The following is a 16,681-nucleotide window of genomic DNA, read 5'->3' as shown; positions in this document are numbered from 1 at the left end:
GAAGCGTGGGAGCAGGGGAGGAGGGCGGAGAACAAGTGGCTGTTTTATCTCTTTACAGGAAAAGCTGCTTTTGCAGTCCGCATTAAATTCCTGTGAAATACTCAACCCGCATCCCACGCGTTGGTGCTCCAGCGGTTTCTGCAGCTACTATTTGGGTGGAGAAAAGGCAATATGACATGAGTAAGTGGACATACTGAGTCAGCAGCTGCACCAGGCCACGGGGCGGATCGTACAATGCGCTATTAAACGCATGGTGGCTCATCACTACGTGCAGAAAATGGTAAATAGAAACGTGAACAAGGAAACGCACGTTTTAACATTTTAACAGCTTCAGGACCATCAGTGTAAAGTGACATGTTGGGTGCACAATGACAAATTTTACCCTCGGGACAGACGCCGCATAATTTTCACCTTAAACATTCCACAAGCTGTGTTTAAGTGATTATTCTTTAATTTGTATTTGAAGCATAGGATTTTTCTTGATTGAATTTTTTGGAATTGAACGGCTATTAAATCCATCTTTTTGATGTATTTTTTTATGGAACCAAAAGAGACTTTGATCATTTTGTCACAGCAACCACCCTTCTTTGGCCTTTGGTTAGTTTCTTGTGAAACCCAATGTGAATTTCCACACTTCCGTTGCTAAAATCCTAACCAGGGATTGACCAACTTGATGTTACCGGCTTTGGGCCTCGGAGTACCTGTGCCATCAGCAAGATGTAAGAAATCAGGATATGATGCGATTAGTGTGCGCAACTCAAGCATCAGCCTTAATCTTAATTCCATTAAATAAAAGCAATACAATTAAATATATCTTTCTGTGTCAAAAGCTTAGACACAAATTTCTTTAAACACAAGAAATTACAGAAATTAAAGGGTCGCTTTAATCTGCAGTTTGTCAGTTGGTGGTTTTAGATAAAGAGGCAGACAGACGTTGGTTTTTACTTGTACAAGGGTCGGATCAGAGATGTGCTAAGGAGCAGCGCTCTGAGACGAACAGTTAATTTTGGGAAGTCAGAAACAATATATCATCAGCTTGGCGTCACAAATTCGAACGTGTTCAAGATAAGGCCAACTCTGTGACGGGCGAAGGAGTGGAATGGAGAGGTGTTGTTACCGCTCTTGCAGCGATGTCGCAGTGAGGCCAAAACACTGATAGCTGCGTCTGTACCCCAAGGCTGGGATGTCTGTGGGACTTAACACTGTGTGCCGAAAATAAAGATATGAGGTTGACTGAGGTTATATGAGGTTGTGTTCTTCATTATGTGTGTGCATATATGTTTATGGGATTACATAGATTTCGATATATTGTTACATTATATTGTTAAATCCCACACTCTTAATCACATAAAGAAATTGTAATAATAAAAAACATTGTAAAACGTAAATACTGAAACATGAAATGTAAAACATCAGAATAGAATGTTGAAAATGAAAAACACAATAAATGCAGAAAATGTGTAACATAATAAATGCTGAAGATGAAAAAATAATAAATGCTGATAATTATTACTTAATAAATGCTTAAAATGAATCACATTATAATAAATGCTGATAACGATTCACACTATACTATAAAACACTCTGTAAAACATCAGTGGTGATAATTCACAAAGATAAAAAAAACACTATGTCACAACTTCTGTGAGATGAAATAAAAGCAAATGGTAAAATAACAAAATACACGTAGGAATAAAACATTATTGAAAAAAAGCAAACAGATGTAGTATATATAGATTTATGAGCAAAGCAGGAAAACATCAACACTACAAATTCACAAAGATTGAATGTAGTGCGTCATGTGTGGTTTTTAACTTGGGGGTCCCGTAAGGAAGGGGTGTCGGGATCGTCGTCATAAGCTGCATAAGGGGGAGACCAAGTGTCCGGAGGGGGCTCAGGGTTGTCAAGGGGGATGGCAATAAAGTTCTTAATGACTTGGGTGGTCACGCAGCGCAGTAATGGTATTATGCAAACCAAACAAGTGCATAATAAAGCAAGGATGCTAAAGTGGTGGGACCAAGAGTGAGCCAGTGGTGCCAATTCATAAGGAACCACCAGAACCCACTCTGAGCATTGTTGACCTCCTCCTTAAGAGTGACGTTGCGTAATTGGATCGGCCTATGTAAAGCTTGGTCTATGACATGGCCGTCGGCGTCGCTGTCGGGGACGAAAGTACAACAAGCCGTTCCGATGAGGACGCAGACCCCACCTTGTGCTGCCGTAAGCTGGTCCAGCAACATACGGTTTTGCAGGGACAATAGGCGGAGCGTGCAAAGTTCTTGTGTCGTGGTGCTGGTAATGATAAGAGATTCGTTCATGAAGGCGGTAGATTGATAATGTAAAGTTCCAATGCGGGGCATAGTTTTACCAACCCCGGTCGAATGGAAGAGTGAGAGACCTTTTGGCCCCCGTTCAATAATTTGTGATTATATGGGACGTCAGAGCACCAAACGGAGTTGTGAGGACTGAAGCTGGGCAGTGCGCGTTTAGTGTGAGTGGCCGGAAGTCAGCAGTGTTGTTGAAAACGGAGACGATAAAGGTATGATTGGCCAGCCAAAGCGGGGCACAAATGCCATTCCAGCCGGCTGGGTGTATGCTTTAAGGCCACACAACCAGAAAACACTCTTTAGTAGGCGAGTGCCGTTAATGCCAGGAGCTGATTTAGTGCCATGTGTTGTAGCGCCGGGAACAGATGTTTTATTAACAGTTGTTGGGGCGGATATGTTCTCATTTTGCGGTGGGCCAGGCGTTATCAAATGTGGAGCAGAAGTCCAGCGGTGGAGCGAACTGTGTGTTTAGTGTGTGCAGCATCATTTCATAATTAGAAGATCACAAATTTCCCTGGGGAGCTGAATTGCAGCCAAGAGTTCTTTCACGAGTGTGTGGTGAACGATGGGTTTTCCTGTTGACGTCAGAAATCCCCTCTGCTTCCACAGGGCGCCAAAGTCATGCACCACACCAAAGGCATAGCAGCTGTCCGAGTAGACATTCACTGTTTGTCCCTCAGCCAGCTTGCACACCTCGGTCAGCGCAATGAGTTTGGCGGCCTGCGCGGAGAGAAGATTAGGGAGTTTTCCTACTTTAGAGGTTGCATGTCTTCCATCGAAACGATGGCAAAACCCACATTTGTTTGACCTGTATCGCTGCATCGTGAAGCTGATCCGTCCACAGAGAGGGAGAAGTCTGCGTCAGGGATATGGTCCTCACGGAGGTCAACCCTAGGCCTGCACGCGAATTCGATGGTTTGTAAGCAGCCGTGTGGTGTTTCATTTTCTGTGACGTCGGTGGTGGCGAGTAATGTGGCTGAGTTTAGTGGGGAACAGCGTTGGATTTTTATGTTTGGCATGTCAAGAAGACAAACATGATAACGCAAAAATCTTTGTGGTGTCATTTGTGTTGGTTTACCAGTTTGTAGGATCAGTTCCACAGCATGGGGCACCATCAGCGTGCACTGTGAGTTGCCCACATAAGGTGCAGCAGCTGTTATTGCCTTTTCCTCTGTGGCCACCGCAAATAAGCATGTCGGGAGTCCAGCTGCTACCGGGTCTGCTACTGGAGTTTTCCCCCCATTGGGTTGGCACAGCACCGCTAACATATATCCACCCTTTTGATCGACAAACTGAGTAAGTGAAGGCTGCCCGAGCCTCGGGAGTCCATGTCGCGCATCATTCGGACTAAGACTGGAAGCATGGACAAGCGCAGACAGGGGAGCCTCACATGATGCATAATCAGGAATCCATTGGCGGCAGTATGAAGTAGTGCCGAGAAAAGACATGAGTTGGCATTTTGTGTGTGGGCGATCAATAGCTTGGATAGCGGAAACACGTTTTGAGGACAAGCATTACCCCTGGGCAGAGAACACATGACCCAAATAGGTGACCTGCTCCTGTACCGGTTGAAGCTTGTCGCGGTTTACTTAACACAATAATACATCAGAAACAATAATTATGGGGAGGACAACCAATATAGCAATTGCGAGTAAAAAACATAAGGTGCCTCTTTGGCCACGGAAGCCCGGATGGCGGAAGGGGTGCCAAGGGCGGGGGTGTGGTTGATGTGGTTCCATCGCAGTTGCATGGTGACCAGTGTTTGGGGTATGCTCACGTTGTCTCCTCAACGAATACCTAAAGGGGAGTAGGAACTTTCTTGCAGTGGGAGGCGTGAACCCAGGAGGCTCAGCCTTTGCCCTTGAGGGCGGTCTTGGTGAAAAGCAAGGCTTGGAACGGTCCCAGGAAGCGGGGATTGTGCCAAGTTGTTCGCCGTAGGTTCTTTACGAGGACCCAGTCCCCAGGTTGGAACTGATGGAGGGGTTTGTGCTCAGGCGGTTGTTAAGCAGCTTTCTCCTTTTCAAGGGATGACGGTGAGCAGGCGAGACAGTTCTGGTGGTTCAGTTGGGATCAGTAGTTTCGATCCACCATTAAATAGCGCTTGGATCAAGTTACTGGAGAGGCTCGTATGTACTTACGCCAACCCTCTCAGTCATTAAGACCCATTATTAGGTGGAGAACCGGCAGGGCACATATGACTTTGGATCAGAAGATTGCAGGCCTCAATCAGTGCGTGCATGATGGCTCCGGAGCAACAAGTCAACGTGTAAGATATAGAAATTAATGAAACACACAAACTTATTAAATACGAGTAATTATGACAAAATAAAGCCACTGACCCTGCACAGCTGATTTCGGGAGGCCGGTGAATAGGCCATAACAGTAGTCCTATCTACTCGTGTAATTTAGTCTGCTTTTGACAGGAAGCTTCTTAATTTTTCAAATGTTTTTTTAGATGGTAGAAGGCTCTGTGACGTGATGTCTTTAGATGGCTGTCTATTATTACACTCACACTCACTTTCTAATATTGCTACAGCCAATGAGGTACATGTTTTAACGGACAAAGGAGGTTAAATGGGTGTTTCGTTGGCGGATATTAGTGAGTCTGAAGCTCCCGAATCGACGAAAAAGGTTAATTTGTGACTTCTAATATGTAAATCAAGAGTTGGGAACTCGACGAGTGAATTCTAATTCATGGACGTGTGTATTTCGTCATTACTTTTATCAACAGGTGTAATTGAGTATGTGTGGGTGCAATTCACAATATTCACCTTTGTGTGTGCATATGTACGTGTCACTTGATCAGGGTGTGCAGAGCCATGGCTTGGGTCATTCCCTGGGGTCCCTCCTCCCGGCGTCAACTCTGATATTGTCCTGATTCCCGTTTGACGCCGGTTGCCCTGTGGTCGACTCTGTGGCGGCATGGAACAGTGGCAGGGTCAGTATCCCTCCTGGTCACAACATTAACAGAAGTTGCAGCCTATGATGTGACCTCCTTGACTTCTGCGATTGGGACGGCTTCCACGGAATCCTCCGCCTCGTTGGGTCTGGCCTGAGGTGTTTTGCTGAGGCCGTGATGGACCTTGCTGACCTTGAGTGATGGCCTGGGAGAGCAAGGCCATCTGGGTCTGGGACTCACATTGTTTCTTTTGATCTTGTTTGCGGCTTTTGTCCCTTTGGTGTGTCTCGTAGGCGTGTTCAGCGTGGAGTAGGTGTCGGCGAATGTTACCATCTTCCAGGTGACGAACTAGCAGCGGAACTAGCGTTTCAACATGTCACCGAGAGGGAACACCAGTCCATTGATGAATGCGGACCGTTGATGAGTCTCATATGGTGTCAGGGGAGCTACCCCCATATTTTCAGGTTTTATCAATCCACTGTGATTGCAGAAAACAACTTCCAGGTGTCCGGCATATGCTTGTGCTGTCTCGTCTTGGTTCTGTCCACATTTGTCAATGTTGGAGAGATTGACGACATCGGGGAAGGCTCGTCAAATGCCTGTGATGACCTGATTGATTAATTGATGCCAGTGTAGGTTGTCTGCATGGTTAACGTCCAGGTGTGTGGGACGTAAGTTAGCTCTGTCATGAGCTAACTTTTCACGTACAGTGAAAACGTACGCCACGTCTTGACGAGGGCTCTTTGTATCTCACGTCCAAGGAGACGGAAACCCCAACACATGTCCGTGAATTTTCATTGCCAGAGGATGAAGTTCACAAATGGAGATGGGATGTTAGGCGCGGCGAGATCGACGTCAGCATCTGTCCATAGCGATTCACCAGAATATGTCGCTCTGGGCCAGATACCTCCAACATTGGAATTACGTTTTCAATTGGGTCTTTTTTTGGTCTCAAGTTCATTTCATTCAAGGTTCATTTCTTGCCGTCCTTAGACTGGTTGGGTGGAGGTGGAGGTAGCCGTATCTGCGGGGCGGGGGCTCCTTGCGGGGCATCATGGTTGTCGCTCTCCAGATCGACCACTGGTATCTCTCCGTTGATGATAGGCTCGTCGTAAATGACAAGGTTGGGTGGATTTGGAGGTTGACGCCGTAAGTGAGGATGGGAGTCCAGGTCCAGATCCAGGGAAGTACCGACCAGTAACATAGGATACAGAGAAGTACATTGATTAGCATCATACGACGGTAGTGCTGATAGGTTCTGCTATCCCTGTCTCTTTCCCTGATCCCCGTCTCTCTGTCCCTTTTTCTTTCCCTGCTTTTTATTATTTTTCTTTGCTCTATTATTAGCTTCCTATACCCACTCTCCAAAAGCCCACCAATGGGCCTTGTAGTTCCTCTTGTTTTTATTTCTCTTCCTCCCGTGGGAAAACCTGAGCTTTCCCATTCTATCAAATTTATCACTGTTATTTCATCTTTTCCTTTCATAAATGTGTAACATTCCCTTTATTCCCTTTTATTGTTGATCTTATTGAAGTGCTTTACTATTCCTGGTACCCATGGTGAAATTGAGTCAACAGTTCCAGACTGCACTCTATACGTCTATTAGACCCGTGAGGGCGATTTCACCGCAGCTTCCAAAAGTGTCTTCTTGCAGTCCCAGACTGCTATAGCTACTTAGGCTATTTACACATTCATATATATAATCCGTTCCTGCTATTCTGACCGAACATAAACTAATTCTAAAAAATAAACCTTTAATCACTTAGAAATTGCCATACAACAGGAATGTTATTTCATTTGTTATTGGAGTAACTTTATGTAAGACCATTATACCTATAACTCAATAAACAGAAATTCCACTTTAAATATCATCGAGGTGCTCCCCTTCTATTCCACTTTTACATGGGCGTGTGCACATGCAGGTAGTCCTCAAATGAGAACGATGCCATTAGACTGCCGTACATTACGAATAACCTCATCACACACCATGCAACAACTCAAAATATGATTTTCCAATGCTTAGTGATACTGGTATTGCATTAAATTACGTTACACTTCTTGCAGGAATTAATTAACTGAAAAATACACTTCATCCTACACTTCAGTCTCTCAGCGTTATTTGAAACTCTTCTGGAAACACGTAACGGCACACGGCACGCCATCCTAAACCCACACTCACCTAAACTCAACCAAAGAGCCTTGGATTTCCCTCACAAACCTAACACACAGCTTATTTACAGTTTTTGTACGGAGTTAACAAAAAATGAACTTTTAATCTATTTACATACCCTTGGAGCAGTAAGGAAACAGGACACGAAGCGATCAGTGTGTGCAATTTAAGCATCAGCTTTAATATATAGAGACATCTTGTCACACAATAAAATAGTTGTTGTTACCCAAAATAAAAAGAATAAAATAAACGGAGATTACCATATCAGAGTAGCTGTTAGTATTAAAAACTCCACTTCCATGGACATGGGTCATGGAAGTGTTACAACACAAATATTACCGAATAAAAAATGTATTACATGATCATTTTGTTATTTCCAAAAGTAAATCTGTTTCCCCTTCCACACAGCACCTACTAACAAAATATAAAAACATTGTTTTTAATTAAAATATGACAATTTAGTGTCCATCAGTTTTGCTTCCCCCTGTCCCACCAACTTATTATCCCCCCAAAACTAATTAACTGTGACATCACAAATAATAATCATAAAGAGGAAGTAACATCATTTTAGTCTTCAGAGGAGTTAAATTCAAAAGCCTGTGAATTATGATATGATTTATGACTGATAATTTGATGTTTTATAATGTTTGGTCTGTCAAGTATAATCTACCCACCCCGTCACTGATAATAGATAGAGAAAATAATTTTGTGTGGCGGCCATTTTAGGATGAAATGTTCCAACCCGTCACAAGGAATGCATGTGTAATGGATGACAAAAAAGAAGGCTTTTGTACCTCAGGTGGGAAAGTATATATTATCAAACGATAAAATGTTAAAGAAATTGATTCTTTGTTATTCAAAATTCAGAAAATAGAATGGCCAAATGCCACCCGTCTCATGGAATGACTCAAATGAGGGTTTTTTTTGTGCTCGCAGTACGCCTCACACCCTTGGACAGCACATATTTAGATGTCCCATGAGCTGATTCTCAGAGCTTAAATTTGTGTGTTTGGACATCTTTTAAAGAATGAGACAGTTGGAGTAGTATGCGCAAAAATCTGAGGTTCAGGAAGACTAATGCAAGCTATCGTTTGTCTTGTTTGCCGGCAAAAAAAGGTGTAACCACTCTTCCCTCGACTTATTCGAGCACTCTGACGAGCGCCTCGCTGATGAAGACGCCGGCGGTGAGGATGGAAAGCATCAGCAGCACAACAAGCCCGCGCCGTACCACCAGCTGCGGCGCGGTGAGGACAACTCCGACGGCGCCGCCCGCCGATCTGTTCTGAACGGGACCGAGAACCTCCGGCTGGACGCTCCCTGCCTCAGCGCCGAGAGCGGTCTGCCCCTCCGCCTTTCTCCGAAAATAATCTAGGCGTTGGATGGGGTTCGAGGGAGAAGAAAGCTTTCACCAGTGATCTACCCTCTAAGGAAGGGGCTGTTTGTGTAATGCCGGGATCAGACAACAAGATATTTTTGTCACCATGTCAGATTAGGCGATTGATAGTGCCATAAATTTTTGCCCTGGTCAGGAGACTGGCAACACTACAAGTATGACCCTGGTAATCGTAGTAGCGTGAGTTCGTAGGTCGTCGGTAAACATGGTTACAGAAGGGCTATGCGTGATGCTGGCGTTCTTGTGTTCCGGAAAAAAAAAAAGGAAAAGAAAGAAAAAGCGATTGTGTACCCGTTTGAGTGCAGATCCAATTGTTTGGACAATCTGTGCGGACAACTGATTTACAAAATTTCCACTGTCCTGTATTTATTGTAATTGAACGAAACCAAAGAAAACACTGTGCGTAGCCGTGCATATTGGGGGCACTTTGTCAGTCACTCTCGTGTAGTCTGATCCCGACATAAAAGCTACAAAATGAAACAAATAGGAGATGAGAGAGTTTGACGTACCTTTATTTTCCACCACAAACAATTCGTTCCCTTCGGTGACCTGCATGCCTGCCCTCGCCATTGCCTTTTCAAAGGAATTTGCCAACATGCGATTGTGCAGGGGAGTTAATTAAAGCAAAAATTCTCTTCCAATATGTAAATACTTGTAATTTGTGTAAACTACACACTATGTGAATTACTATGTGTGATTATATTACACGTTCATGTTCTTACCTCTTCGGTGGCTTTCTCCCAGTTGAGTTTGTACAGGAAAACTAAGAAGAATACGAACTGTATGGTGACACAAACCAGAAATCCTATCCACAGACCTGCAACAATAAGGGAACCAAGGAAATTCAAGTCAAGTTTATTTATTTATTATTTTACGCTCAATCCCAGTACGGCATCAAAGCACCGCACAAGCTTCACAGTTCACATAGAGATCAACAACTTCCCGGGAAAAGGCCAAAGTAGTCTAAGTAGCCAGGTCGTTCTTACCTACGATGCCCAAGGTTGTAGCAAACATCAGGGATACTCCGATGGGAAAGCCAATTAAATAATATCCGATCAAGGCACACAGGGCACCAATCATTTGCTTCCCAGCTGCCCTGATAACGCTTCCTGTCACACCCTGTGGACATTGAATGCAGCGAGGCATGGATCAGAGTCACTTTATGCCACAAGCGTCTCCGGCGTCGCTGGGTCGGCAGCGCCATGAAATTCTATGGAGCAGCGTGCTACCTCACCGCCATAGCTTCGGCGAGATGTACAAATCCGTAGATGACCATAACATCAGAGACCCTCTGAACAATGTCACTAAAATACATACAATGAGATTATTTGAACACATGATCTGAGTCACGATAAAAGGCCTTTTTTGTGAAAGCCTGCTTAATGTCAGTGTGGTAGTGCAGTAAAATAGACTCTAGCCTCCAGCTATGTATTCTTATCAATTAATCATCTTCACCGACAATATGGTGACCAAGTGCAATCAAGAGTCACTGATTAAAGCAAACCGGCTCACATCACTGTCATTGTTTGGTTTATTTCGAGATGACTATTTGACAAATTTCATGAGGGTCGTCTCAGAGCTAGTGATTGGAAAGTGTATGATGGACGGAGCAAAGAATGAATTTAGTTCTCAATCCAAGTTTGTACTTACAGCTCTGTGGTAAAAATGTAGCCAATCACATCTTTAGAGAGTCCGAGAGAAGCTCCAACGAAACAGGACACTATCACTAGGTCAGCCATCAAAAAATATATAGTAGATGAATAAACAATTCAACCATGCATGAAACAGAGGTTGCATGAGATTAAACTGATAGACCGATCCACAATCAACAGAATGATCAAAAGGACAGGAAAACATTTTGATTGAACGTTGTACTGTACGTCACAATTGAAGCTCACCTACACACTAATGCTAACTAAGAGAGCAACATTTGCGCGTGTATTTGAGGTTGTTTCTCTGAGGATCATGTGTAATGTACGGGTCCATACTTGCACTCATTATGGAGACCTTGCTGGACAGCTTGGCCTGCTCTGTATCGCCGGCACCCAGCGCGTTTCCCACCCGCACACAGGCGGCGCCACAGAATCCTAATGGGAACTGTGGAATGCAAGACATCGCTGATCCCACAGCAAGAAATAATGTAGTGCTCATCATGAGTAGTTTATGACATTAGATAGTGGGCCATAAGTGCTTGTCAGGTGTGCTGCCAAAGGTTTTATTAAAGATAGTTTTTAGATATAAAAAAATGGAAATTAGCGTGTTTGTGTTGCAAGGTCAAAATTAAAAGGCTATACGAATTCCTCTCATTCATCAGTTCCAGACAGAATAGCAGCTCCAGTAGAACAAGTTTCACTCTGAAAGTGAGGATTATTCATAGGGATGAAGGGTTAGACCCTTTTGAGATTTTGTTTATGGTGTGGTTTAGACAGCCACACGTGTCTTGGGTCTAGGTAATTGGGCCCGGGACCAGAGGTGGCTGTAGGCCTGTTGCTCATCAGAGCAATCAACAAGCAACAAGTAAATCACCCATCCCCACACACACAGGGAGAGCCTCTGTCATGACATGTGTCCATCTGGTCCCGGCTTGTTAAAACTTGCCCACTCTACAGTAAAGTGGTGTGTCTCTCCCTGTGTCTCTGTGTCGGAGGGCCTTGTAAACACCACACGGGTCGCGTGTGGCAGGCGCAACTGAACAGGGACTCTCTGGCCTGGGAAAGGGACACAGAAGGGCCGTCCGAAGACGCACTTGAGCCACCAGCAGGTCAAGGGGCAGCCCTCTCCCGACTGGCAGCAGCTGCACCCAGGATGTCCGGGTGAGAAGCAGCCTCAGCAGCCACCACTGGTAACGGCCTGCAGCTAGCTGCTCCGCCCAACAGCCACCGCTGTGACCATCCAGTAGCCCAGCAGCCAGGCCACCCCTCCAAGCAGCCCCTGCAACAGCCAAGCCCGTCTACACCTCCCCCAGCCAGCACAGCAGCTCATAGGGGTAGTCTGTTCCGTCGCCCTGGGGAAGGGTCACCCATGGACCATGCTGTTCCAGGGTTCCAGGTCTCCTGGAATGGGCACTGTTTCTTTGGACATTTTGGTTCATTTAAGGCATGGGAACCGTTTATCGGAGTCCTGGCCTTTATTGTGTCTAGGTATGGGAACCCTGTGTCAGAGTCTGGTAGTGATATTCTCCCTGGTCTCAGTTTGATGCTGGGGATATGTGGTGCGGGGGTGGTGTGGTTTAAGCAGCCACACCTGTCTTTGGTCTAGGTAATTGGGCCCGGGATCAGGATGGCTGTACGCATGTTGCTTGTCAGAGCAATCACGGGGAGAGCCTCGGTCATCTCCTTCAACAAGATTCCATCTGCTCCAGCCTTGTTACACCTTGCCACTCTACAATAAATTGGTGTGTTTGCAACATCTCTGCCTCTGGCGGTGGGTGGTAGGCGGAACTGCCGCATGGTTCTTGCCGAGTCACTCAGCTTTCAGACTCTTTCTTCATTGGATTCAGTTGGTTTAACACACAGTGAGTGAGGGAGGACTTCCTCCACGATGATCGAGAGTTAATTATTTTCACTTTGAATTGAAGATTCACTCCCTTGCCCACTCTTTTGTTGGAGTGGCTCCCAACTCCCAAGTCATTTAAAAGAGTTGTAGCGACTTACAAATCCTTCGAGTCATGCATCGCTATGTTGTCACATGTTTCCGATGTTTTTAGTGGTCATTAGTTAACAGGAGAGTGGTGTGCTGTGGGACACACAATCATTTGCATCAAAGGCATTCTATTGGGAAAGCAACATCCAACATACCTGCCAGCCAGTATTTAAAAAACATAACTGCCTAGAGCTTATATTAAATAGTGCTGCATTGGAAGTTACCATGAAAGCGATAGTGGCCATTCCATAAACGATAGTCTGAGCTCCGAGCTCTACTTCACTGATTATACCCGCCAAGAATCCCCCAATCTCATACAACCACCACTCCAGGCAATGCATTAGCATGCTTGGGAACGCCAGCCTGAAAAATGGACCCCACTCCTGGAGACAGTCACGTGACCAACCTGTGGGTGAGATGTCCCTAGGTCAAGCATTTGATCATGATTTATAATCTGCTCATATTGTGTTGCAACATGAAATCACACACACACGCACACACACACACACACACACACACACACACACACACACACACACACACACACACACACACACACACACACACACACACACACACACAGAGTGGCCACTTTACTAGGTACACATGTGAAATCGAATGCAATTGAACAACAGCTCTGCCATGAATTCTACTTTTATGAAGTTTGTAATGTTCACTTTTTCTTGACATAGGCTCGGAAATGTGTAAATTGAATGATGTGTTTGTGACTGAGGTCATAGATGTAGTGTTGACAGAACTACATTATATGGAAAGGTGTTTCCTTATTGACATACATGAGGGGGACAGAACATTAGAAACACCTCTGAATATAATGCAGCTCAGTACAACACCACCACCTATGACCTCGATGCTAAAACATATTGAATTAACACCTCTGCTATGACAGTGTAAAAAACAGTGAACATTATCAGCAACATAACGCAAAATTTATGGCTGAGCTGGTGTATTGGATTATATTTTATACAGCTGTACCTAATAAAGTGCATATATATATATATATATAAAATCCTCGGTAAACAGAACTCGAGTTCACCTCCCCATGTAGCCTTGTGCAGCCCTCTGTAGCAGATGTATAAATACAGGAAAACAGTGAAGGAGTACTGCGAGATGGCGCTGGCTGCCGCAGATCCACTGCGGCGGGGCCAAGGTTTGGAACAGAGAGGGAAGCCAAAAACTGGTTTAGGGGAACACTTCGATATGAGCAATTAAATACAGTGTTAATCTCTGTCAGATAAATTAAATGGTTATTGCTGATGCTGCCAATTGTCATTAAGCCTCAGAGGTATATATTAATAAATAACGGTCAATATTTTTTCAACAGGTTGCCATGTGCACTCACGCGACACCCAAATCCAGAGGATGCAGGAAGATGTAGTTGATAAGTATATTAAGAATATTTCCCAGCAGTCCAGTTATCACCTGGGGCCAAATGATTCCCTGTAAACCAATGCAATCTTGTTAAACAAAAAGTATTTATATCTATCTATCTATCTATCTATCTATCTATCTATCTATCTATCTATCTATCTATCTATCCATCCATCCATCCATCCTTCTATCAATCCATGCGTCACACCAGTGGTACTTATAGACTGCACCTGATTCTGGAGATATCTCGCCTGCACCTGGTACATGAAGGCCGCCTGCAAAAACAGAAAAGAATAAGAAATTCTGTACATAAAATTACCTCAATTAATAGTACCTAGAAATTGTGGTTGTCTAGTTAAGTAGAAATACTGATCCATTTGAGGTTCTCAGTAACAACATATCAAGTCTACAAAAAAAACTCACTGGCAAAGCAGGCATGAAGATCTTCACGTACAGCTGGGATAATCTGTACGGCAGACAGACAAGTCTTAATTTATTCCATAAATTGCTCAATTTGACAATTAATCATGTAATGAACCACTGTTACTATGACTATTATACTATTAACCACTCCATTGGTGTTTGTTTGGCTGCGGGGAGGGAAGATGTTTGACCTGGCAACCTCTGGGCTCTGCTTGGCGGCCAGCAGGATGGGCTGGGTGTTGACCAGGAGGGCCCAGCAGGGGAAACACGCCAAAAGCAGAATCAGAACAGCTCTTTGTAGGATCACTCCCACACGCTTTAGATTACCGCTACCATAAGTCTACAAGAAAGAAGTCAATGTTTTTTTTTGTCACAGTTAATAAAATGTGTACAAAAAAGGTGATAATGAAGGATACATTTCGCAAAGCACGGCATTAAGACAGTGATATTCAAACTTTTTGCCGAGCCCCCCTCGCTCAGATTCCAAGGACTTGACAGCCCATTCCCCTTCCAAAAAGTACAATTTTAAAATGTGTCACGTTCATTTGTAGCTTTTATTGCCTATTTACACAGGCTAACAAGGGCTGAAAGGTGCACAACAAATGAAAATAATAATAATAATAATAATAATAATAATAATAATAATTATAATAATAATAATAATATTTTTATAATCTTAATTTTCTCTCGCCTCCCCTCCGCAATTCATCTGTGCGCCACTAGAGGAAGGAGGGCGCGCCACAGTTTGAATATCACTGTTTAAATCCATTACGATTGCTACCTGAGAAATGAGAGTATCACAGGCCGATGACAAACCAATGCCAATGGAAATACCAGTGACATTTATAACCTGGATATAAGTCAAAACAATAAAACATGTTTTTAGAAAATAATTTGAATCAGTAAAGCGAATACATTGATGAGAAAAGGCTCCGACTGAAATTGACAGCAAACAGTACCCCTATTAAAATGAAACAATGTGTTGATATAAAAAAATGCCAACCGAGCTTTCTCACCGCTATCGCTAATGCAACTCCTGCGAGCTCGCTTTTCCCCAGGTGACCACAGAACACCATGCTGGCAAAACCGATCAGAAAGATCATCAGCTGTGAAAGGAACTAACATACAGAAACACGTTCAGCCCCCATTAGGACCAACATTCAGCATTAAACACAAGTTAAATCTTTGCAAGTAAACACTTCTTGGAAAATCCTGTGAGCTAATAAAACTCATACACTAAATGTCGTTGAGTAACTATTTCAGCATTTTCATCACTGAGGTCAATTCAGAGACTCACAGGAATGTAGCTTTAAGCAACTTGGTTCAGGGGTTCTAGGTGTGGGCATGGGGGATTGCGATGCCCCACCAAATGCTCCAACTGCCCCCCGGGATTAGAAAGCACTCCAAGTTTGTATTGGGTAGTGAGACAGCAGGAAGTGATGCTACGTTTCATGGGAACTCGGGAGACTGTAATTTGTGTCGGTCATGTAGTCAAACAACATGTTATACATGTTTAAATAGATAATAATCTATAAAAAGGGGACATCGTTCACCGCCACCATGTTGCCCCCCCCGCCCCACCAACCCCCGGCGCCAACATGTTAACAAGCCAATCAACATTTCCTACTGCCCCCCCACTCTCAAAGCAGTCTAGAACCGGGTCTGACTAGGTTCATGCAGGGAGGAGAAAAAAAAAAAAAAAAAGTTGGTAGAACTTTAACTGCGTTTAAATGTATGATTCAAGTAGAATATGAACTTTACACTTTATATTTCATACAGTGTATAACTTTTCTGTTGGCTTTTAATGACCCAAGAGGAGTTGAACATTAATTTAAATACTACTTTGGCAAGCAAGCCTACCGAGGTAAAGGGATGAACATATGTATATTTTACTCTGATAAGGAGGTACAACTTTGAGAAATGACGCTTATACCTCGGGCCATAGAGGGACTATACTGCCCGTGAAAAAGTCACGGTGGATGTCCCTTGTACAATACTTGCCACAATGTTAAACAGCTTTGGAATAGTTTACTCGACACCAGAACACTTTGCCCGTGACCCGATTTCAATCTTACCGTTGGTACTGTCAGTTTTAAAAGTTGGACAACTTCATTCTTGTACTTGTCAGGTATCCAGATCTTGGCGGGTGAATCAACACCCGGAGAGTCCATGTTACATTTACCATTTGTTCCCATTGTGTTGGTAGAGCTTCTTGCGGAATCCTTCATGCTGAATTAAGATTCAGAACAATTATATCAAGCATGTTGATCTATTTCTCTACAGCTCCACTGGTGTTTCTGTTCAAAAAGTGACACAAATGCTTGGAACTTTTGCCAATGAATAACCAAGCCAATGCCTACCTACCTTGCTGTTGTAGTTTCTTGATTAATTTGATGTGTTGATGAAGGAGTGACCGCTGACGCTGACTTGAGTAAATT

The 16,681-nt window shown here is 43.9% G+C and overlaps 1 protein-coding gene across 1 annotated transcript; it reads right to left on the bottom strand.

Moving 5' to 3' along the window:
• Positions 1 to 8,534: 8,534 nt before the first annotated feature.
• On the bottom strand, positions 8,535 to 15,349 carry LOC307239930 (multidrug and toxin extrusion protein 1-like; the record flags this gene model as incomplete). The annotated part of the gene is made up of 15 exons (XM_080013507.1): positions 15,260 to 15,349; positions 15,025 to 15,093; positions 14,435 to 14,583; positions 14,244 to 14,286; positions 14,051 to 14,095; positions 13,792 to 13,889; positions 13,486 to 13,583; positions 12,656 to 12,837; positions 10,778 to 10,886; positions 10,440 to 10,515; positions 10,024 to 10,093; positions 9,776 to 9,908; positions 9,512 to 9,606; positions 9,299 to 9,362; positions 8,535 to 8,764 (listed from the first exon to the last, which is right to left on the bottom strand). Exons 1-15 carry the CDS (start codon positions 15,344 to 15,346, stop codon positions 8,535 to 8,537), a joined length of 1,548 nt encoding a protein of 515 aa, XP_079869633.1. The 5' UTR covers positions 15,347 to 15,349.
• Between the last annotated feature and the right edge of the window lie 1,332 nt (positions 15,350 to 16,681).

The sequence above is a fragment of the Zeus faber genome (assembly GCF_960531495.2).
Source record: "Zeus faber genome assembly, chromosome: 14".
Lineage (NCBI taxonomy): Eukaryota > Metazoa > Chordata > Actinopteri > Zeiformes > Zeidae > Zeus > Zeus faber.
This window is presented reverse-complemented; position numbering and strand designations above follow the sequence as displayed.